The sequence below is a fragment of the Hydra viridissima genome, unplaced genomic scaffold (assembly GCF_058129835.1).
Source record: "Hydra viridissima isolate aposymbiotic clone 2 unplaced genomic scaffold, HvirCarnegie_v1 scaffold_1, whole genome shotgun sequence".
Taxonomy (NCBI): Eukaryota; Metazoa; Cnidaria; class Hydrozoa; order Anthoathecata; family Hydridae; genus Hydra; species Hydra viridissima.
The window spans coordinates 14470777-14496186 of NW_028324300.1; the positions used below are offsets into that span (position 1 = coordinate 14470777).

Below are 25410 nucleotides of genomic sequence, written 5' to 3' on the forward strand. Positions count from 1 at the left end.
AAGGTGGTTGGGGCATAAATACTGATACAAAATTGTAAAAAAACGGAATTTTATTTGTAATACCTGTGGCTTTTTTATACTTTGGACACATGTAAGGGTGTATCTGCTTCGTAAAGTTCGCCCTTAAAAAACCAATTGTTGGTTCTACAAGTTCTGGTTTAAGAGCCAAAGGGTTACAAACTTCACCAACACAGTTCCCTCTTTAGATAGAGTCTAATGCAACCCACTTTCAAAGATTTCATGGCTAAGAAATTGTTCAATAAATGTTTACATAGAAAAGCCCAGAGCGCAAATAAGGCTCTAAATGAATACATATGGTAAAGATGACAAGAAACTGAGTAGGTTGGCAGAAAAAATATACAATCGGGTGTTAATTCACTATTATTTATTAGAATGATGGACGCGAAAGAGTATTGAAGGTTTTAGAACACTTTAGTTTAAAAGGGGAAATTTCATAAGCTGTGGCAATAAATTGAAATGATTCGCACATTTGTCGAATGGAGAAGAGATGCAGAGAAAAACGTAGAAAAGGATTGCGATCCAGAAGAAAAGAATATGATGATAATTTGAAAGAAAAAAAAAATTGTAGATTCGTATCAATCTGGTGGGGAGAAAGTTTTTTTTTATCATTTTATATTTTTTTTTTGCATTATTCCTTGTTTTCAATTTTTAAGGCATTTTCATTGAAATTTAGAAGTTGTGTTTATGTATTTAATTCTTCGGATGACCGACAGATTTTTCATGAAACATTGAATATCTGATGAAAATTCAATTGGAATTTAAATTTGTATAATCATTGAAAAAAAAAAAAAAAAAAAAATTACATTAATTCTTTGCGTAAAATGATTTATGCTAATCCCTATCGGTCATTCGAAACAAAAAATATCATACACTTTTATGCAAATAATTTTTTAAATTAAAACAAGTTCATTTACTGTATTTAACAACTTTAATGAGCTAAAAAGGATTACAATAAAGATTTTCAGAAAATAGCTCTTCCACCCTCAAGGAAGGTAAAAAATGTGCTGCAGGAAAAGCTTTCTTAAAAATTTGAATGATAAAAATCATACACGAAAATCCGTTCAAAATATCGCTAGATAACCTATTTGAAATATCGGCTGCAATTGCTCCTTGATGACATTTAGTTTGACATTACGTAATCAACAGACACCACTTCTAAAAGTGGAAAAAGCTTAATAAATATCCCGGGCGTTTATTTGAAGCAATACAGTTTATTGATACGTTTACCTGAAAATAAAAGCTTGTAGAGAATCTGAAACATATATCATTCACTAAGCGGTCTAAAGCATCTGCATTCAAAATAGCTAAATTAAACATTATTTTAACATTTGTTTCATTTCTTTTAATTCTTTAAAAACATCTGTGTTTTTCATTTTATCTTCACTTCACAGATCAAATGAGAAAAAAAAGTTATTTACTAAAAGTTTCACACGCTAAGTATAACTCAGAAAGTAAAGATTATTTCCTGAATATTTTCCTGAATTTGTTGATCTTTTTATACTTAAACAACTACAAAAACCAGATTTAAGTAACTTATCTTAAAAAACAATTATTTCAAGCAAGTTTATATCGATTCGATTAGTTTTCCAACTTAACTTGAATTTGTTGAAAATCCAGATTTATGATGGAAATAAAGAGGAGAGAAGAAGGTGCAAATCATTAAGTTTATTTGCTATGAAATTATAACAACAGTTATGATCTTTTTTTTTTTTTTTTAATTATATATAGTATTATTTGCTGAGATTAAAAAGGTTTAAAAAACTTTTTATTGATTGGTTATTCGAAAGGGACAAAGCAAATTGTAATATGTGGTGAGTCATTCTGAGTTAACAGTTTCACGTGATGCATCTCTTTTTGATTGTCTATAACATTTTTTAAGCAATGAAGACGATTCATCTTGTTGAATATTTGCACTTGATGACTCACAGTTCTATTAAAAAAAACAAATTGTTACTTGTTGTCAGATAGGAATTATGAAAATGTTTTCAACCAAGCCATACTGCTTCATATGTGAAATGTAAAAACAGTTCAGTGGATCCAGTATACTCAACAAAAAGCATTAATCCTGTTAATCTTGTTAATTCCAGAATTAATAAAAAAAAATAAAAGATTTCAGATAAAGAGCAATAGTACTTATTTTAGTCAAAGAGTTTTATCTCTATGACTAAATGTGTTGGTATTCCCAGGTAATATATGCAGGACGTCAGCTAACTAAAAAAGTGAATGACTTATTTTAACGATTTGCGGCAGAAGTTAAAATTTTTCACTCTCATTAGTACAGACATGCTCTACATTCATTGAAACAGCATCAAATAATACATAAAAAAGTCTACTAAGTATTTTAATGAAAAAGTAAAAGGAGAACTCATGAGGAGAAATTCTCTCTTATCGTTAGTTTTTGCGACTTTGGTTGTTATTACAATAATCCATTTTACTCAAAATAATAATTTATTGCGATTTTATTTTAATCAAAGTAAGTTTGACTCTTTCAGTTTTAATCTAAATTTTTTTTTGATATGTGTATGTTTTCTCTGAAGATTTCCTGATTTAGTTGATAATATTTGTGGATTGGAAACGTTTTTTAAAATGCAGCTGACTCTAATGTAAAGAATTTTGTTTTAAAAATATTATTTGTGTTCGGCGTTTCGTCTGCATTGCCACTGATCTAATTCGAGGCATAAGAAACATTCAAAACATTTTCTCGTGACCAATTTGCTCGGAAAACTTTATCTTAAAATTCCTAACAATTATAAAAAAAAGACTACTGAATTTTGTACAGAATATAATTTCTTTGAAAGCTATTTATTTAAAAAATTAATATTACAAATAATTTACCTAAATGAATTTGATTACAATAGGTAACTCGATGCAAACTTCTCTTTTACTGGGTACGACAACGATTCACGGACTAATTTATGGCCAGGATTCATGATGCAAATAAAAAATTTCATAAGTTTGTTTTTGTTGACTGATGTTAAATGAAAGTCTCAGATTTAAAAGAAATTGTGAATAAAACAACATTCTACGTAAAAGTTTCACAATGAAAGCCAAAGGTACTAAAGTTTTAAATTTGATTCAAGCGGGGTTGCCTGCAAAAGTTGTGATTTGTATTTCTGAAGTGTCTAAAACTACATTTTGCAAAGTGAAAAAAAAATAACAGTGCTGAGAGCCCAAAATAATTGATAAAATGTTCACTGAAAAGCTTAAAAAACGTGTTTAAAAAAATCGTTCTTTGTCCATCAGAAAGACAATTAAACTGTTCAAAGTTTATGAGAGGACAGTCAGAAGAACTCTAAAAACAATTGGGAAAGTTAGTGAGATACGACCTACATGCTAACTTATGAGAGAATGGCTAAAAACTTTGAGATTAGAGCAATCAAAGAAGCTTCAGAATTAGCTAAAAAGCCATGCTTCTTCAACCGTCTAAAGATTCTCGGGTAAAAAACCTTTAATTGTTAATCACTTAATAAAAAGACAAAATGACAGACTCATAGTGCAGAAGGGTGATGGGCACCATGTGTGTGCCAAGGATAACATAATAAGCACCTAGCGATCATTCTGTCTTAAGCTTGAGGCACTGATCAAAGAAAAAAGAAACCTAATAGAAAGTTAATGTGGGAAAAGCATTTATCTTCAACTTTTCTTTTATCAATATTGCATGAATAAATTTTTCAGTACTTCAAAAATTTATTTTGAAAACCTTCTAAAAAGTTCGCGAATCGCTGTCGCACCCTGTGTATCTAAAGAAATCCCAATAGAAGCGCATTTTGTGACATGCTGTAGAGACTGTCCTTTTAGCAATTTTAACCCCCAACAACGAATTGGTAATGAAAATGCTAGATTTAGTTAAGTATTATTTAAGAATTGTCACAGGTTGTGTGGATTTCAGATATTAAATCGTTTTAACTTCAAGTAGTAACAGTTCACAATATCTCTCCTAATAGCAATTAAGGAACGTTGCCAAATCTATGACTTAAAGTAATGCTAGATCAGGGGCCTACAACAGATTCAAAAAAACCTTGTCCCGTAAAAAAATATGCTAAAGTATTAAGTTTTAACAGAGAAAGCGATTTTTGATAAAAAGTCTTCATCTTTCATTTTTTGGTATAAGGATGTTTTGAAAAGGGAGGGAGACTCTGACCTACACTACTTACAAATACTCTCCGAATATCTAATTTTATTTATGTTTTAGATTGTATACGTTTTATGCTCAAAAATAATGACCAAAGTTATAAAAAGGTATGTTTGCTTTATTAGTCATTACGAAGATTGTTTTAGTTTTTTCTGGGAGAAAAGCTCAGAAACTATATTTGATGCTATTTTTAAAACGAACTTAACTAGAAAATCTTTAATATGACAAAAAATATTGAAAAGTTTTTTAACAATAAATAAAAGTTTTTTGTTAATAAATAGTAAAGATTATTATTTTTATAAGTTTCTTGATTGATCAAACTTTACCGTTTCGTTTATCAATCTATTGTTTCGTTGATCAAAGTCTATTGTTTAGGAATATTTTTTAATTCATTCCAAAGACATAAGCATAGTAGAATGTGACTTTTATATCTATAACATATCTTTTTCAATACCGTTCATTTCCAAATTTTCAGATAAACTATGTATTCTGAAACATTATGCTTGCAAAAAGTTATTTGAAAAACTGTTCGAATCTCTAAGCAATGCAGACAACCATCACTCGAATAAATTACTATAGATAACTTTTAAACTTTAACAGTACCGGATTACATGAATTTTTTCTAATTTTTGTTAATAAAGTTTTTATAATTACCATAAAAGGTTTATGAATTTCACGATAATGTTTAAGAGCTCAGGAACTGAAATTGTTCATAAGCAATTCAAAAACAAGAACAACGAAGTTAATGTTAATTGTAAACTTTTGTGTAAACTATTCTCACTTAAAAAACTGCAATAAAACTTGATACAAAAATTGATGTTCCTTAGTTTTTAAAATATTTGTTGCAAATGTATATTTAAATATGCATTTAATACTTTGTATACTTGTATCTTATGAATTGCTTTATTTCTACTTATTTATTTCCACTTTTATTTCTTTATGAATATTTTGTATTAGAAAGTCTTTTTTCAAAACGACATCATATTTATACTTATAGTTGTTAAAAAAGTGTTAAAGTATTAAGTGGTTTCATTATTTGTAGAATGAACTTTTGATATTTCGGTCATTTTCAAATCATTTGATAATTCCTATACTGTTTGAATTGTTAAAGTTTGAGTTTTTAAAAACATTTTGATTTTCTTTTTAGGATATGGAAACAGAAAATAACCTATTATTGACTCAGCAGAATCGAAAAAGAACTCTCTTTAGGTTTTGCATGACTAAACCGAAAGGTTTGATGAATGACAACTACAAAATTTATTCAGACGCTGCAAAACTTCTTTATTGCTTTATACCAAAGGTTGCATCTACAACGTGGAAGAGACTTTTTCAAGTTTTTGATGGAAACTATACATATGAACAGATTTTTGGCATTGATAAAAATCAGGTAAGCATTTTTTTTACTTGTTGATTTTCTTTTAGAAATGTTCTCATTGAAAACAAATATATGTTCTTCTTTAAAAAAAAAACAAAAAGTAGAACTGCAGGATGTAAAAAACATTGCTGTGTACGTTTATTGAAAACAGGAACTAACACCTGTCTTTATTGCAGTTTTCTAGCAGACAAAAAAACAATTATTTTTCATCTACATTTTTAATGCATCTTTAAGTTTTATATTTTGAATAAAAAATGAAAAGTAACTTAAACATAGTAGCAATATTTATGAAATAATTATTAATTGAAATTAGAGTTCAGAGTTTTACACTGTCCTAAAAATATCCATTAAAGCATTATTGATGATTGGAGCCCTTCTTGATCTGATTTGAATTATCTCCAAACTAGGTTTCATCATACCCTCTTTTAATCTTAAAAACCTTCTCAAATAAAAACCTTCTTTCATATTCCCTCAATAAATGAAAATTTTAATTGTTATTGTAAGTAATACTTGGTGATGTATGACGTTGGACAGTGGACATGATTGTTTTTTAAGTACTACTTCAGCTGCGTATTCTGATAGACTAGGTGTTTTGGTCAAAATATATTTTAGTCTAATCTCAAACTAGGTAATCAAGTAAACGCTAACACTCAAATTAACACTTGCAGGGACGAAATAAATATGATATTCTTTGACGCAAAAAATTAGATTGTTTGTATTCAGAGGGGCGACATATCTATACAGCTGACGATGAGCTGAAAATCGTTACCAAAAGCAGATACTAGTTCGCACATGGAACATAAAACGGTTTTTAATCGGCTAAAATTTCCTGGTACCATATGCATTAATATAATAAAGAATACAAGAAGCACATCATGGCTTCCTTTGAGATATTCAAATATTAAAAAATTGATCAAAATTAAAATGAAAGTCAAATTTGATTGATTTTGAACAAGCTACAGTTTAAGCTTTCCAGAACATTTTTTTAAAGCCATATACATTGGACGCATGTTTTACATTTGCAAAAATAAGATTATTTTCACTTTGCGCTTTAAAGAAGATAGCAACCTGAACAATTCGTTTTAGAAATAAACTCGATATCACACTTCTCATCAAAATTCAAATGAAAGTTGACATCATTTTAGCTCTAGCTATCTTGACTTTCATAATCTTCATTTGCATAAATAATTTTTTAAAAAACTATGTTTTGAGATAATATGAAATGAATGCATTTCAATTTAATTTAAGAAGATTCTAAAATAAATAAAATAAAAATTAAAGCAATAAGCTGAAAAGATAAGTTCTTTATTTTTTCCGATTTCTTAGCTATCTGCAATTGTTAGCTTAAACCATGAAATCCCGAAGTAGACTAAGTCAAACTAATGTATTATCTTGTAACTGCACATTTAAATAATAAGCCACCTGTCCAAATTGCACAAGATTTTATTCTTCATTTATTGGTAACCAGGTGGATAAACACAACCTGAACTCTATTTTAGGGAGTTTTTCTTAGAAAAGCACTTTGAACATTCTTAATAAGCCTGAAATTAATTTTTAACTTTTATGACATACCAAATGTTTGTACCTTATTCCTAATAATTTTATAACTGTTCTTATTTAGATTCATCAACTAAACTATTCAATGCTTAAACATCTCAATATTTCAGAAAGACAGTTTCGTGAATGGAGATATTATTCTTTTTTACTGACACGTCATCCGTTTGAAAGACTGGTGGCGACATTCAGAAACAAGTTCGAAGACCCTTATACTCCTCATTTTAGAATCCATTACGGCTCGGTGATACTGCGTCTTTCTCGAAAAAATCTTACGGAAGACGAATACAAAACTGGAGTAGGAGTTACTTTTCAAGAGTTCATTAACTTTATCTTAAAGAAATTAGTTTTTGATGAACATTGGGATTTAATGACAAAAATATGCTCACCTTGTGACCAAAAATATGATTATTTAGGAAAAATGGAAACATTAACAGAGGATTCTGTTACAATTCTAAAAAATGCTCATTTAAGTGAGGCTTTTTACTTTCCACACAACGCAAGCGATCGTTATTTATTGAAGTCTAGCGACATCATGCATAAATACTTTTCAAACTTAACAATGACTGAAATCAAACAACTTTATAAAATTTATGAAGATGACTTTATTGCGTTCGGGTATACACTCCCATATTTTTAAAAAACGTAAATAAAGTTTATTTAATTTAACACAATCAAATATTTTTATTGAGATTAGTTTATGAAAATTAGAATTTTCTTCAAATACAACTTTCAATATATTTTTTTGGGTCAGAAATCATTTAAATGTACCGCAAAATTATAGTAACATTAAACAAAACATTCAAGCAACATTTAACCAAAATTTTACCAAGTTACAAAGCGAAACATAAAAACAGTGCAGAGTCTTCTAATCAATTGTTCATGGTTTGCTATGTTCTTTTTTTAAATACTTTTGCTCAATTTATTTTAATTCTCTTTCTCATCGTTATATATTTTTTAATCATCAACGGCAGTAAGATTCAAAATAGAATCTGCCGAGAAAGGGTAAAACACCCAGTGTTCGCAATGAAACCTATTTTTCGCCACTTGATCACTAAAAAACAAAAATTAATTTCTAGTAAGTTAAGAACCGTATCTAAGAAAACCTTGATGTTCTTTTTTTAACTGACAAAAACTTGACAATTGTTACTTTAAAAATAAAGACACAGCATATTTTAGAAAAAATCCTTAAATCTTATTTACAAATTTAAGAAAAGCTGATGGTTAATCATTCAAAAAACAAGTTGTTTATAATGTCATTTTTTCTTTTTCATTTTCAGGGTGTTATTAGGATGCAGCTATATCTCATAAAGTTAGGAATAGTGAATGAACTTGAAAGAGTAGGTGTGGGGTAGTGGTAGTGAACACTGGAAGCGATATAACCCTCTCGCTTGTAATCGCCACCAAAATTTTTTTTAAAAATTGACTTTTTTGTCCATATCATAAAATATAAACTGTGATACAAGTCAATACGCGTACGGCTCAATTTTATTTAAAAATAACCACGTAATAAGGAGTTAAATCTTCGCTAGTCTTCGCTACTCCAATTTGCTAGTTGTCGCCACCGTTGATAGTTGCCACTAAAATTTTTTTTTAACCATTATACAATACCGTTTTTTGTTTTAAGATTAATTAAAGAAAAAATAGAGCTTATAATTAAATAGTTATATATTTTAAATTTAAAACATTAAATAGTAATCGTCCTATAAAAATATTTTTTTTAATTTTTTGATAAATAATATTATGCATGTTTATTTTCTATTTTAAAACTAGTTTTACCTTTAACACTAGGTAGCTACTAAATTTAAACTTGCAACTATTAACTTAAATTTCAAATATTTTATTTAAATAATCAAATTAATGATAAATTATATTATATCTATTAAACTTTCACTTTCTAATAACCTTTGTTATAAGTTTTTACTGCCTTGATAGTTACATATTTTATTTATCATTTTTTAGCGGTCTAAGAAGCGCTACTGGTGCCGCAAAGCATGATGGCTTTCCTAGAACAACATTGAGAGACAAGATTTGTGGAAAAGCCCCTATGGTCAAAAAAATGGGCCACTGCATTTTTTTGACCGAAGCTGAGAAGCAAGTGTTGGGTAACTTTACAATAAATGAACAAATGAAAGGGTCATCCTGTCACTTAAGACACCATCACGCCACTTGCGTGCCGTCTATTGTTAGATGAACGGAGAAAAGACTATGTAGATTTCCTACATGTCTCCAAATTTAGTCACTGTTAATAAATCTACTAAGGGTTATGTAAATCATGTTTTTCTCTATATTTATGCGACGCTATTGATCATAGGATGACAGATGATAATACTCAACTACCAGATATTCTTTGGACCGAGAAACATGAAAGTCGTATACAATATTATTCAGTAAAGGAGCTAGAAGATTTAAAAATAATTTTTATCCTCATTCCACCTTATGACACTTATTTCATGCAGCTACTCAATGGGACTATTTGGCCCCATGAAGAGTGGCTAGACGAAGGTTGTGGACGCTTTCCGCCTCGCCAATCCTAATAATATTTTTCAAAGGAAAATTTCGCAGGCTGACCATTGATTAAGCTAATATCACCATCATCTTGAACCAAAGAAGCTAATGTCATCAGCTAAATCAAAGAATAAGCCTAAAATGAAAAAGCCAGTCGTGCAATACACTCCTAATTCTGTTTAGAACATCTTAAAATTAACTTTAGTCTAACTACCTATCTGTTCTTTCATAACGTAACATAAATATATCTAGAGCTTCAAGCCAGACCAAGCCTATGAACTTTATTGCACTATAGATAAAAACCGTATTACATAAATTTATCTTTATTTTTCAGGTGATGCGATGACATTGAGCAGGTGCAACGAAGTTTGAGCTATGAAACTCCATAAGGATCAAAACCAATATTTTTATTGTAATGCAAACAAATGTATAATTTTTTTTTTAGATACCCTTCTTATGTTTGTCTTTATAAATTTTAAAAATATTCAAGTCAAAATTCGACTGAATGAATATAAATACTTTAAGCATATAGCCGAACACTAGCGGCATTCCAAAAACTTGGGGAGCGAACATTGGGAACACTCCAGTGGCAAACCGTTTTTGATTTTCGGGGGCTATAGCTCCATAGTTTATTATCGGAGGTCATTCGTTCTGAGGGCATCGTAAAAAGCAGTCTTTTCTCTATACGATCAAACTTCGAGAAAAACTAGTGAGAAAGTAATTTTTATATGTCAAAAAAATCGGCGAATACTGGGTGTTTTACCCCATGTCTAGTTTACATTAACGGACTGAGTTTTATTCTAAATACTTACTTGATAGTCATTTCCAAGCCATGTAAGGTAAACGCGAAAAATCAAAACCCAATTTTCACGATGGTTTAAAAACATTGTGATGATATATTACAAAATATACTAAAGACCTTTGCAGATCGGATTATATACTAAAGACCTTTGCAGATCGGATTATATACTAAAGACCTTTGCAGATCGGATTAAGGTATTCCTTTTGGAATACCTTATTGGATCTAAAATATTTGATTTCTTTGTGGACTTAATGCTTTTTAAAGACTCCAGACCACATCAAATAGTTAATTTAGCATTAGTATCATGTAACAAGTGAATATGGAATTCAATGGTTATTAGATTTCACATGTCTGTACCATGCCTAATAAAAGGGTACTTTTTTTGTCCAGGTTTGCATAAGGTTTAAGGCAAAAACCACATAGTTTGATGCATTTTTAAAAATTGTTCTTAATTTAAAACACATAAAAACCAATTTTTGTTTTAGTTGTTTAACTATTTAAAATGATTGACAAAATATTGGAAATAATATATCTTTTTTTTATATTGTAAAAAATACTTCTGAAATTACAATTTAAGAGTAATTGGAAATTAAAAAAAAAATTCAAAGTTTATCTTATAGTAACAAGTTTTTATATATAAACCAAATATTTATAACCTTGTTGTGCTTGTTTTATTGAAGTATCTCCTAAATTATTAAATTGATAAAAAAAAAAGAAACAAAAGATTCTCGTTTTCCGGGAAAAAGCCATAACATCAAAGTAATTAAACGCCAGTAGTCAACAGCCTAAACAACTAAAAATGATTTTTTACTAACACTAGCCTGTGCTGAAGTTATTTTCATAAATAAGTTTTCTCACCTCAAAACTGCAATTTAAAGATAAACTCATTACGATTTTAGGCAATCTGTATGCTTCCTTTGCTTTTCAAACTTTAAGTCCCTCCAGAGCTCAGTGCATATCAAGAACTTCTCTAAGTACCTAGGACATGTTTCAAGATGAAATCAAAACAATCTCTCAAATAAAAAGGTGCAATAACTGGATTTAACATTAAACAAGAGTACAATTCAAAAATTGTGGAAAAGAAATTTTGGGAAATCTTTACAATTTCTGTTTCGAAAAGTTGAAAGTTCGTTTAAATTTTCCAAAATCTCACGTGTAAGACCATTAACAAAAACTGATTATTTGGCAAAAGTTCTTCACTTCAAGAATTTAGGGGATTTTACTGACTCAATTTTCAGAGTTAGAGCCATCACATCACCACCTCTCATCAAACTAGGTATTAATGTTGGAGGATCTTTGCTCAAGTCCAGCTTAAGTGTTATGTCCAGTGGTGGAAGTTAAATAGTCAAAACGAATTCAACTCCAAAAGACGAAAGCTTGTTGACTTTAGAACATAGGCTTCGAACAAGTGTCAAGCGTCAAGTACTTGTTACTGTTGCTGAAGATGTTTTTGAAACTTATGAAAATATCCAAAAAATTTTAAGTTTATTTGGGGCAACTGATATGTCTTTCTTTATTTCATGTAACATGAAGTTAGCCAATACCATGTGGTATTCAGTCTCACTCAAGCAGACATCCTTTCGTTGATGTGATGTAAAAATTAATGAGTCAAAGGTTAGGGAACTCCAAATAACTTCACATCCATTAGGATGAAATATAAAGCATTTGTTGAGAAAGAGAAGGGAAAAATGGGCGCAAAGTTCTTTCTTTACGTTGTTCATAACCCATTTTTAGATCGAGAAGATGTCAAACCAGTTATTGAGTTTATCTTCTTTTTGGAATTGTATATCATCTTTACAAATCAAAATAAAACATGTGGCCTATAGGCAAAGATTAGCCATTACATCTAAAATTGAATTTAAGACCTTATAATGCTGTATATATTCAACATATCAACTTCCAGTTTCAGTGGCCCAAAATCCCAAGAATTGTTCTACCATGTTCATGAACTTATTGCTCTTAAGGATTCAGTATGGGGTGTTTTAGGTAAGCAATCAACAAAAGGCTTCCATTTAGAATTTGATAAAAGCTTCATTGGTCTATTTTTTTATTGGTTTATACATAAATATATATTAGGGTGTGACAGTTGCCCCAACTTTGTCGTATGAGGCTGTTCATAATTTTGGTGTTGTATTTAGTCATAAAAATAAGATTTATGTTTTTTTTAAGATTAATCCACAATTGAATGAGCACCGTCAAATTTAAAATACAGAATTTAGCCTAAAAATCACTATTTTTCCTACACTCTAATACCATGGTGGAGCTTAGAAAATAAAAACGGTTTTCTTATATTAAATACAGCTATGCAAAGTACAAGATGATATGAAAAAGTTATTTTTACATGGTATGATAAGGTATAATTGTCTAAATGAAATTACTTGTTTTCCTCGACTAGAAACCATGATTTCTCTTTTTGTACACGAAATCGCTTTTGCTGATTAGGAATCCTTTGTCTATCAGGTTCTACTACTTGGAGAACATCTTTAAAGTGCTTCTCATCCCTAGTTACACCTAGAAAGTCACTGCACACCTTTACACCACGCTCTGCTGCCTCATTTACCACCTGAAGTTTGTCGACAATCGGCTTCATGTTTTGATAGTCTTCCCTATTAATCCAATCATGTGCTGGAGCATAGAGGAATTTATAGGGCATACCAAAAATGCTAAAAAATCTGAATGAATCCGGCCCAACTAGATCAACTAAAGAAGTACCATATTCTATTGTAGGAGGAAGATAGGGCATACCATATCCCCCAAAGTTAAGTCCAACTATCTTTGTGACAAAAGTCTTTTCAAAGAAAAGAATGGATTTCCTCATTTCCTCTTTAATTTCTACTGCTACCATAGATGAGAACAGAGCCAATGGAATCAACTCCTCAGCTAAGTACCAAGTATGCCGACTGAATGCCATACAAGGATTTTCGACTAGAGTTGAGTCATGCTCAGCAAGTTTTACCAGGTTTTCCACAAATCAAGTCATTAACTGGTGCACTAGCTGGTACAGGACAAACAAGTCACCACTGCACATATACTGAAACTGTGAACACAACAAATCGTTCCAATTTTCTTATTTGGTTGCTAGTAACAACTTCAGATTTTTGAAAATGTTCTTTGATCTGTCCTGACAGAAGCACAATCTTTAGAGTATAAAGGAGTTTACTGATCCACCTTGCTTTGTGAAGGGCACCAGGATAACGCATCTTGAAGTTCTTTGGTTCAGATCCCTTAGTTATTATAAGCAAACAAAGCTGAACCAGCTCTTTGTAGTCACCTCGTGTGAAAGATTGTATTAAAGATTCATGAAAAAAATTAGTCATCTCTTGCTGGCGTTCTTCTTTTATAAACATCATATTAGGGTAATGATACTTCGCTTGTTCATCTAATGATAGTTGAGGGAAATGTTTTTTGAACCTAGAAAAGTGAAAAAGATAGTAAATAAATGTTAGCTTGTAAGTTAAAAATATAAAGAGTAAGTTTACTCATCCCAATTTTTAATAGTAGCTTTTTACTATTATATGTGTCTCTTCATTGATTGAAGGTAACACCAATTGTATATTCAATTAGACTCACCTTTGAAAGATCAAAATATTTGGACTAGCTGATGTCTAAACTTTCAAACCTTCCCAGCAATGACTCAAAAGTAATTCACCCACACGCCTTCGACAAGGAAACCTGTATAGGGCATGATCTAATTCCTTTTGTAAAGACACACATGCAGCAGTTCTCTTTCCCGAAAATGCATACGTCTACAGTGTAGATGTAAGATCTTTATTTATATATTCTAAATTTAATTAATTAAGTTTACCTGCATTTGATGAAGTTGTATTAAAAACCAAACCAATAACATTTTCTTCACAATTCCGTTCTCTAAAAAGTTTTATAGTTGCTATTGATATGATGTTTCCAAGAACTTTACCAGTTTCTTTAGTTGATTTTGGAAGTGGAGGAAGCCAAGGAGCTTTGTCCCATCAGCCCCAGACACAAGAATTGGCAATCGGTCATCTGTTCCTTTGGAATCAAGAGTGTCCATAAGTTTTCCGTTCCAATGCACAAGCATTATAGACGATGGCATCCAACTTTCTTTGATCTTCAAACTTATTTCAGGTACAATGGCGGTTCTATACCGTTGGGCTGTCCTTGCATTTAGACATAGCTTGTAAAGGTCACCCCCACATGCTGCAACAAGGGAATGCACAATTGCACTAAGTTGGGTTGAAAAGATGTTGTTACAGATACTGCATGAAACATGATCAGGGTTTTTCAATATATCATGAGGAACAAAGATATCTATGCCACATTTAACTAATATTCTGTGTTTCCTACTTTGTGCTATGGTGGTAACTTCTTCAATATTCTCATCCTCACATGAGCTAGTGTCTGGTTCAAGATTTATCATTTCAAAAGTACATTTACACGGGTTTAATTCTTCTCGCTCCAGATGATGTTTTTGTCTTTCTATTTGCTTTTTTGTCTTTTCTGTGACTACTTTATCCAACCTAGAATATGTAGCTACTCTATAATTCAACATGCTTTTCATAAATTCAATATCAACATCAATGGCGTCTTGTTCAACTTTAGTTATCCCCTTTTTCTTAGCAGCCATGTCCTTTAGAACTGTTTTCTTATAAAATTTCATTGTCAAATTCAATTCTGATTTAAATTTTATTATTCTAGGTTCATGCTCTCGTCTTCTATAATATTTCAATTTCATCAAACTAATGAATTCCTTTTCATAGCAATCTTTGATTACTCTACCAATATTGTTTCTGCCTTCTAGAGTTGGGATATTGGCTTTCTGATAGTGTAAGAGTACATTTTCTATAGTTGCAGATAAAGCTTGATCCCAGTGCAAATCCTTCAGGTTTGATAAAAGGCATAACAATACTTGTCTCTGTGTTGGCAATTTAGAACCTTTAATTTTCTTGTCATCATCTCCAGGAATGGTGCCAAGTAACAATTTCATATATTTTTTGTGTACTTTTTTATCCATGATTATATACTACAAATTACAATAACAGTAATATGTAATAACATATAATAATATTTATCTAAAAAAAACATCAATATATATATTTTTCTGAAAGGAGTTAAAGCTACAGTTCAAATTCATTAACAAATAGTAATAAACATCACGGTCAACCTAGGGTCCTCGGATTGAGGGTCTGGGGTATATTCCCCCTGGCCCCTGCCAGATACGAAGGTCCTGGGCCCAACTATAAAAAAAATGAACAAGTAAAACACACAAAAAGACATAAATAATAATAATAAATAATGTTTATATGCTTCAATTTTGTAAAAACAATGCAATAAATATTGTAGTTATTTCTAGAATTAAATTATTTGTCACATTTTACTGAATAATATTATTAGAAATATCCTCTACCCTTATCTCTAAAAAAACCAAAATTAAACCCTTAAGTGGTTAAGGGTTTAATTTATTTTGTGCTTAATTTTTTGCTACAATAAGGGCCTTATCTATGTCTTGCCTCCAGGCCCCTTACTGCCAGTCGGACCCTGCCCAATATATTGGATAAAAATGATAAAAAACAAAAACTTTGCAAGGTCAGAGCTACCACAAAAGTTGCACTATTATCTTGAAATTTCACATAAATGCTAGTTAGACCAATATGCAATACTAAAATTATGAACAGCCCTCTACGATAAAAATTTAATATTTTAGGGGCAACTGTGACACCCTAATATATATATATATATATATAATTACTAAAAAGCTTCTTCACTCAAGAGTGCTCAATAGCTCTCTGGCATGAGCAATTTAAATTACCAGGACTGTGGAGTCGGAGTGTGAGTCGGAAAAAGTGTACCGACTCCGATTCCAGCTTAAAAAAAATCTTCCGAAGTTTCAGAACTTGTATATGAATTTCACAGATGTTAGTCATTAAAATATTTTTTGTTTTGTCAGTCTAAAGCACAAATGCCAAACTCTAGCCCTCCAGATGTAACAAAAGTCCCAGAATGCTCTGATAGCTGAAGGATATCCAGACATTATAGGAAATGTAGTTTGCAATAACTGGAGGCACAGGAGCTTGACAGGCTAGTTTAAGGTCTTTAAAAGAGTGAAAACCAATAGAACATTTTGCTGCATATCACTGAGAATCATAAATCACCTTCCCTGTGCTCTCCTCTACCGTTCCTTAAACTAGATAACTTCATGTTATCTAGTTTAAGGAACCCCTGACTTAAACTGTCTGACACTGTGCTGCATATTCTTAGAAGAAAATTAGGCGAGCCACCACCAAGCACAAAAGAGGTGCTTTACAAAACAGAAAGACTGTAAGTATTCAATTAACTTTGTTTCTTTGGACAGAAAGAGAGTATTAGAAAATTGGTGATTGAAGAAACTGTTAAACAAAAAGAACTTAAAGAATCTCATAAGGGACGCTTTGTTAACCTTATACTTCGATAGATTTTTTGTTTCAAATTGGTTGCAAATTGGAGTCGGAGTCGAGAGTCGGAGTCGAGAGTCGGAGTCGAGAGTCGGAGTCGAGAGTCGGAGTCGAGAGTCGGAGTCGAGAGTCGGAGTCGAGAGTCGGAGTCGAGAGTCGGAGTCGAGAGTCGGAGTCGAGAGTCGGAGTCGAGAGTCGGAGTCGAGAGTCGGAGTCGAGAGTCGGAGTCGAGAGTCGGAGTCTAATGAAATGGGTATTTGCCTAATAATATTCGGAGGGTGGTCTATTCCTTATATATATAGTTTATTTGATTTCCTGGCTTGCTTTAGGGTTGATAATTGGAATCGTTTAGGTTCAATATGATATCCAGGTAGTTAACATTTTTGTGATTGTTTTCTTAACTCTTTCTGATTATTTGCCACTTAGATTTTTAAAAACCGCCGAACCGTCCTCTCTGTAAATATCTATAACTTTTTTCTTATAAACGGATAATAGCTTATCTTACCGGAATAAACCCAGTAATTTACAAACTTCAGCTCCATTAAATGTACCATTGCTACATCAAATAGACCGCTTTCTTTTTTCATCCATGTCTCATTTCCTTGAACGAGAAGAGATTTTCTTGCGTGGTAGACTATTCTTTTTCCTTTAGCTGTAACAAAAACGTGCTTCACATTGAAGTATATCACTATTCTCAGCAGTTTTTTACTAATTGAAGAATAAAAATCGTTGATATCGAAAACGACAAATTTTTGTAGTTTCTTATCCTGAATACTTTAAAACCAATCAATTACGTTTTGCGTGTTTTTCCATTTATTTAGATTCAACGTGCTCCTCATGTTATTGTTTATTTTTTCTAAGATTTGGTTATTTTTCCCATCTCTTTTTTTTCAGGATTTATGAAGAGTTTTTTTATCTTAATCGGTAATACTCTTGAAAGTTACTTTTGTCTGTCTTTTTTTATATTTTGTGTAATCTGTTTTTTTGAGTAATTTTGAATCAGGTTAATAACTTTCTCTTTGTATTTTTAAATTCCATATCTAAGATCAAGTAAATACTTATCCCAGCTAATACGGGTGTTTATTATGCAAAGCTGAAGGTGTAATGGTGCGTGGAGCCACAGGTTCATCATCAAATAAAATTAAATCACCAGCATTTTGATTTAGTGTATCATCGTATCTGATATTAGTCCTTCTTAGTTTTGAATAACCAGTTAGATTATTAGCTGTACTTTTTAATTTCTTTACCGTTGATAATTTTTTATTGGTTGTTATTAAGCTAAATGGGTCATCTATTAATTCAATCAACTCAGACTTTCTAAGTTTTGATGAAGTAGATAGACCTTCATTTTTTATAGCACTTTGCAATTTTTTTTATCATAGGATTTTTTTAATTATGTAAATATTTTTTTTTATAAACAACAGAGTTTCTTAAATTATTTTAGTTAAATGAATTAAATGAATTTTCAGTGATTTACAAAATAAGCTCTAGCTCCGATTCATTCTTTATTCCTGTGTTTCGAACTTTTCTCTAGATAATAGCAAGCCAAATCTATCTAGTAATGCATGTGGATCACAAGGAAAAAATATAGCATTTGCAAAACCTTAAATATTTTTTGATTCATTCCTAAAGGCTTTTATTACGTTATTCTATTTATAACTTCTATATGCTCCTGACGTTGTACCATCTTTTTTGTCATCTCTTTTTAGTGCAATTATAATGAATTTTATATATATTTCATCATATGGTTCTTTCACTATTAATTAATACCCATAGACCATGAGTACCTTCATATTCTTTATCACCTACTGTAATATCATTATTATAAAAACTAACTTCAGTGCTTAAATTGCAATCACTATCTTTAATACCAAAAGTTTTTTCAGCTCCACTGATTACTAACCTCTTTTTAGGTTAAACTCTTTATTGCAATGCGCCATGGATCTAAAGGATCTAGCATCATCTTACATTTCTTTGAGTCATTGGGAAACTAGATAATCTCTTTTTACAACATTGTCAATCTTTAGTAAAGAGAACTTTTTACAAAGATAGTTGATTAAAATATAAAGTTCTGTTAAATGAAACAGTTATTCATGCTACAAACACAAAATAGTCGTTTCATACAGTTAGTTCTTTCATTAACCATTATTTCGCACCAAGCCATTTACAGAGCTAATAGCTTCTTCTTCTTTCCCTTGAGTAATAAGTGATGTTATTTAATTTTCATCTATCATTTTACTTGCATTCTGTCTTATCTCTTTTCTATCTATCTATACTTTATCAACTCACTTAGACCAAGGACTTATTAATTGATGAATGTTCAACGCATTGTTTCAAAAAAAAGGTGCTATTTTATATTTACAAATCTTCCCAGATTATGAAATTATTGTAAAAATTTTTAACTTTGATTTTAGAAATTATTCAAAACAAATTGTTGAAATGTACTATTGAACTTTCATAAAGAAGAATTCAAGCTGTATTTATTACATTTATTACATATACTGGTAAGGAAATGTACACAGTTGAAAAATGGCTAGTTAAACGTAATAGATGATTGACTTTCCTTACTCTTTAACCTGTATTCAATTATGCGCAAGTTGGTAAGGTAGATGGTACTAAAATCACAGCAGACTTCTGACCATATTAATGAACAAACTTTGTTTCTAATAACTTTAAAGTTTTCAACTGTATTGCCATCTTTCGTTTTAATTGTTCCAACATCCTCATTTGATGTGCTTCTTAAACTTTTAAAATCAGAAAATTTATTTCTGATTAGAAAAAAAGATAGTGGAAGTCATATTTCCTTGAGAGATGTTTATGCATGAAATGTTAGAGAATATAATTTTAGCAGATTTAGTTGATCTGGTAGAGATTTAATATTAATTTTAACGGATAATGGCACTTTACGATTTAAAAAAATTAGTCTTCACATGCCATATGATTGTCAACAGCTATTGATTATAACTATTACAATATAATTTTTGTTATTTTCATAGTAACAGCCAAAACCATGTAGTGATGCGAATGTTTTTTAACTGTTGATGAATACTTATCACATGTACTTTTTTATTTCTTCCAACTCTTGGGAGTGTGTTACATGCATAACAGGTTTCTGTGTGTTCAGAAAACTGAAGAGTTTATCACTCCTCTCAACTTCAAAGCCTTTTTTTGATTTTAAATCTAACTTGTTTAAGACCATATAACATGATTTGCATAAATATTCAGGATGAACTTTTTGATAGTCTGAGGTTATATCCATCTTGTAGAAACTAAGAGTTGCTTGTTTAAAGATAACAACAGGTTTTAACTGATAGTGACTATCCTGTTAGTTGATGTAAAATGCGGGTTCTACGCCACGACTTAAAAAAGTCCAAGTAAGTTAAAAATAAATAAACATTTTTGTAATAATTTAGTTAGAAACTCTCTAAGTAAATCATACCTTTTTCAATAATTAAATAAAAATTAAATAAAAATTAAATAAAAATTAAATAAAAATTGAATAATAAATAATAATTAAAAAGTGGGAGTAAAAGTCGATCCAAGTTTTTGAAAAAGGTAGGAGCAAATTTCATCATGTATCTTTTTCTTATCAATAGCTTTTGGAAATGAGAAGTTTTCAATTTTGCAAGGATAATTTCTGTTTCGTTAAAGTTGAAACAAAGTATATTGTGCACTAATGAAGTTTTTTCTATTAATTTCTTTCGACATGTTTTTTCCGTAATAAGCGTCATAGAGAGAAGAGAGTTTTATATAGTCTATAACGATTTGTTCCTCCAAGTATTCAATGTCATCAATTCTTTTTCCAGTAAGCACGAAATAAATATAGTTAACATTTTCATAGTGATTACTAAACCCAAGTTGCTTTAAGAAGATGAGTATATGCTCTTTAGTAATTTTGGAATATTTGATGCTTTTTTTATTAGAGTTGACGAGAAGGTTTAAAGCTAGAAATTTGCTTTTAAGTTTCTCAAACACCTCCTTTTGAACTTTACATTTTTGCTTTCCATTTTACTGTTTGATGCATTCTTGGAAATGAGCAATTCTTGACGAACTTAGTCTATTTATATTGGAGTGATAGTACTCTATTTTAGTGGCTTTATCTTGCTGATAAGAACATGTAATGCAAAACTTTATGCCACACTCATCTAATTCAAACATGTTAAGATCTTCATTGGAGCAGTATTTGCATTTATACAAGTAGATTGTCTTTTGCTTAATTTTAATGAGTCCATTTTTTAGAATTGATAAGTTTTATTTCCATTTGAATGTATTGCCTTTGAATGTCTTCTTTTTCACCTTTAAATTTATCAATTTCTTCAAAGGGAAGTTTTATCCTCAGAATGTCCTCATACCTTTAAACAAGATGAATGGTTTTTAGAAAAAAGAAGGATTTTTCAATTCGTACTTTTTTAAAGTTCTTTGTGTCATTTGCAGCATCAATGTCGAACTGCTTTAAAATTTTTTCATTTAACGAAGTGATATTCATTTTATTAATAGCTTGCAAATATCATAACCTAATATATCAATTATCAGGACCAAAGACTTTATCATAATCCATTAAGTTAAAACAAGGCTTATCAGGACAAGGTCTTTTTTTTATAATGTCCAATAGCCAACGTGTGAATGCCATCTTCCAAAATGCTTTCCAGAGTAATATTTAGCAACGTTTTTGCATTGGTCGTTGGTTAGATTTTTAGCCAAGCTGTTTAAACTACCAGACATGAATTTGAAGCTGTCAATAAACCTCAATTCTCTCCATAATTCAAACTTTTTGCCTTTCTTCATAAATTCTCTTACTTTGATTACTTTTGAGAAGCCGATGTACTTTTCATCGTTGTTGGGAATGCATTTTAATTTCCCACCAGCCAATTTTTTGTAACTGGATAAATTGTGTAAAATGATGGGTATGAATTTTGGATTTTTATAATTTACATTGCAACTTTTGTGAGCAGCTCCTCGATACTTTCCAGTCAAATGACAGTGGTCTAAGACTTTATCACCGTCAAGGTGATTTTTTACTGCAAATGTGACATTGTGTTGCATCTTTAAAATTCTTTTTATCCTCATCAGTCATGACCTCATCTTCTATAAAATCATTCTTGTTGAAAATCTTTTTAAGGTCTGTTTCGAGCAAGTCTATGAACTTTTGAGCAACATCGTCATCATCGCTTTCTGCTGTGTACGTAACAGGTTTTCCTTTATAAATGGTGTCATCGAAGCATTTGATTAAATAGCAGAAGGAGCTTGGAACGTGCTTTTGATATTGTTTAGTGTAAGACTGTTTGGAATTTGGTGTGCATGTGTTGATTGGTTTAATGAAACTTTCAAAGTCAGCATATACGACGTACGGAGCTTTCATTGACATGTTGCAGTTTTTAAACTGAACGGTTGTTCCTTTTTCAGGAAATTCAATTCGAACCGAGCTGTGTTCTTGACAGTAAGTCCAATGATTTTGGAGCTTTTCTTCAGAGTTGAAACCTTGCAAGGAATTTCTGCAATAATGTTGTTTTCTTTTACCTTTTCATGTAGAAGAGGCTAACAATCGACTTAAACTTTTAATAAGGCAATGATGGTTCGTCTCATCGTTTGAAATGAGAAGCAAATCTATTTTATGCTTTCTTTTCAAACATTTGGATATACGTAAAGGGTGAGGTTTTTTTTCATCATATCCAAAGACGTTGATGCTAATGCTTGGATTATTTTTCTCAAACTTGTCGATTTGATCAAGCTCGACAGGAAATTCAATTCCTTCCCATTTCAACTCTTTAGATTTTAAGAGTTCGACGAATTTTTACTAATCCAGTAGCAGTGTTTTCTTGAATCATGTCACAGTTTAAAGTAAGATTTGTTTTTGTGTTTTTCTCAATAACTTTAATCGCAGGTCTTTTCACCATGTTTAAAAAGGCTGCAGGGTCTTTATAAAGGACAGAAGGTCTGTATGTAAATTGCTTGGTGATATAACTTAGAGCTGAATCAGTCAACTCAAACTTGATTCAAGGAGCAGGCAGCGGTCCTGGCGCTGGAACAGGACGAGGAGCAGGAACCGGTCTTTGAACCACATTTTTCACAGCTTCTGTCAATCTTGAAAATAACCCAGGTCTTGGTGCAGGAACCGGCTTCTCAACGACAGGGGTTGATAGGATAGAGTCTCTCACATCTCTTACTGTCTTTTTCACCGATTCTGGAACATATGGACCAATCGATGCAAGAAGATTGCTAAAGCTGTCCACAACCACATCTCTCGCAGCTGTCGTCATTCTTGAAACCAGCCCAGGTCTTGGCGCTGGAACCGGCTTCTCAACGGCATGTTCAACAACAAACCGAACCTTTGCAGGTTTTACAGAATTTTAACAGGAGGTCGAACAAACCTAACCACTGTAGGTCTTTCATGACTAGACTCTATAACCTCAATAAGGTCGGCTTTTCTCATTTTTGAGTAGCCTTTAACACCGCATTCTTTAGCGGATTGACGCAATTCTTTAACATTCATTCTATTCATTTTATTAAAGAAAAAAATTTCTTAAGTCAAAATCAATTTTTTAACTCTTATGAATTAAAAAATCGGAGACTCATCCTTTAATTCTACTCATATTGAAATTTGTTTTCGTAATTTTAGCTATGTCTGCATTATAAGTGCGATAAATTTCTCTTATTGATCTAGGATGTATTAATCCACTTTGATAAGTTCTTTCAACTTCAATAGAATAATGTGAATTAATAACAGATTTTAATTTTTTAAAAACTTCTTCGAATGGTAGCATTTGAGTCATTTCAATGAAGGCAAATTTTGACTGACTTTGGAAGTTTTCTAACGTTTTTTTGAAATTTAATAAAACTTATAGATTTTTTTGCAACATAGGTTAACTCTTTACCTCTAAGAAGTTCCAAAAGACTCCATTCATCTATACTATTCATTTTAAATAAAGGAAAATATTTTCTTCAGTCAAAATCAATTTTTCAATTCTCCTATGAAAAGAATTAAAAAATTAGGCGATAACTGGCAAAAATTTCGCTTATAGCATCGCATACATGCGCTTGACCCATTTCATTAAACCTAATCGTATACTTCCTTCCCCAGTCATCACGTGCAGTAAATTCAGATCCAGCGGCATGAATTTCATAGCCCTCTTCAGTAAATACATGTGCACGACCCATGTCATCAAATTCAATCACATACTTCCTTTCCATCTTTTTTAATAAAAAAATTTTCTTAAGTCAACTTTTCAATTCTTCAAAAAGAATTAAAAAAAGGTTTAAGCAGCAGCAGCGCAAACTCTACGTCTATCAGAACGGAGACCTTTAATCAATGCCTTAATCTTCAATTTTCGCTGTTGCTCCTCATCGTAGTCCGCCCACTCTTCTTCATAATTTTCGTAATAATTTTCTTCTGGCAAATTGACCAACCCTCTTATTAACCCTCTCAACCGTCTCAATCTTTCGTCAAAATTTTCTTCTGGCAAATTGACCAACCCTCTACTCATTTCTAACAACAGCCTAAATTCATATCCACCTTCCATCATTTCCATTTTTTTATTCATGCCATGATTTAATTTAACTCGAATTCAATTTTTTAGGTCGTCCCACCGGTCTTTCTTCCATCACGTCTTTCATCCAGCTCTTGTCAATCAGATGGTTCTCCACCGCCAGCATCAACAAAGCCATTTTGCTTTTTGAAGTTTGAGTAATGCCGTTCTCTCTCAGAAGCTTTTTCAACTCTTTTTTCGTGTACCTCATTTTTTTTAACGCTTAAAAATTATTTCGAAAAATCAATAAACGACGTTTATTTTTTTCCCGTCGGATTTAATCCTGAGCATCTTGTCAGAGATCACCACGGCAAAGCCTTGAGTGCCAGCAGGAACTTTTGCATTAAAGGTGGCCTTGATTTGAACGTCCAACACGGTTGATTTTAACCTTTTGGCCTGCTTGCTCACATCAAAGATGAAAAGAGGGCAAATGTATCTGTAATTTAAGCCGGTCATATAAGGCTGAGCCACAATGTCGTCAATGCCATAAAGCCTGTTTTTAAACTTGCACGCGTCTCTGTAAGCCCTTGAGAATTTTTTGTTTTTAAAGTCCAAGTCGTAGTCCACAGCAGTGGAATACGACTTGGACTTTAAAAACAAAAAATTCTTAAAATTTTTAATGTCGCAGTGATCAAAGACGGATAGATTTCGGTCTTGACTTCCGTCTCTGTTGGTTTGGAATCCAATCACGACATACCTCGGTCTTTCGCTAGAAGATCTTGCGCTCAGTCTCCAACTGAATGTGTTTGCCATGGAAACAGAAATGGTGTCGCATTGCCTAGACTTGAACGAGAGGGGAATATCTACTTTAGACTCGATGATTTTATACAAGTTTTTGCTCTCCAAAGAGAGGGAGTGACATGAGTCATAAACAAAGACAATTTGGTCAAATCGACTTTTACAGCGCCTGTAGCATTGGCTTTAAAAATCGCATCCGTGTCGCTCTTTCTCACAAGGGTAACGGTGTGCTTAAAACCATAAAGAACTTTGTCGTAATCGTCGCAAAAACCAAAAATGTGCTTCAAAGGAATGCAAAACGAAAAGGTTCCTTTATCAGCGGGCTGCTTGATGATGTAAGCGTGTCTGTT

The 25410-nt window shown here is 31.4% G+C and overlaps 1 protein-coding gene across 1 annotated transcript; it reads left to right on the top strand.

The window, feature by feature from the left end:
- Positions 1–1812: 1812 nt before the first annotated feature.
- On the top strand, positions 1813–7795 carry LOC149893484 (carbohydrate sulfotransferase 11-like). The gene is made up of 4 exons (XM_090099665.1): positions 1813–1832; positions 4214–4260; positions 5301–5540; positions 7150–7795. The coding sequence occupies exons 2-4, from the start codon at positions 4228–4230 to the stop codon at positions 7720–7722; spliced, it is 846 nt and encodes a 281-aa protein (XP_089955791.1). The 5' UTR covers positions 1813–1832; positions 4214–4227; the 3' UTR covers positions 7723–7795.
- Positions 7796–25410: the final 17615 nt, after the last annotated feature.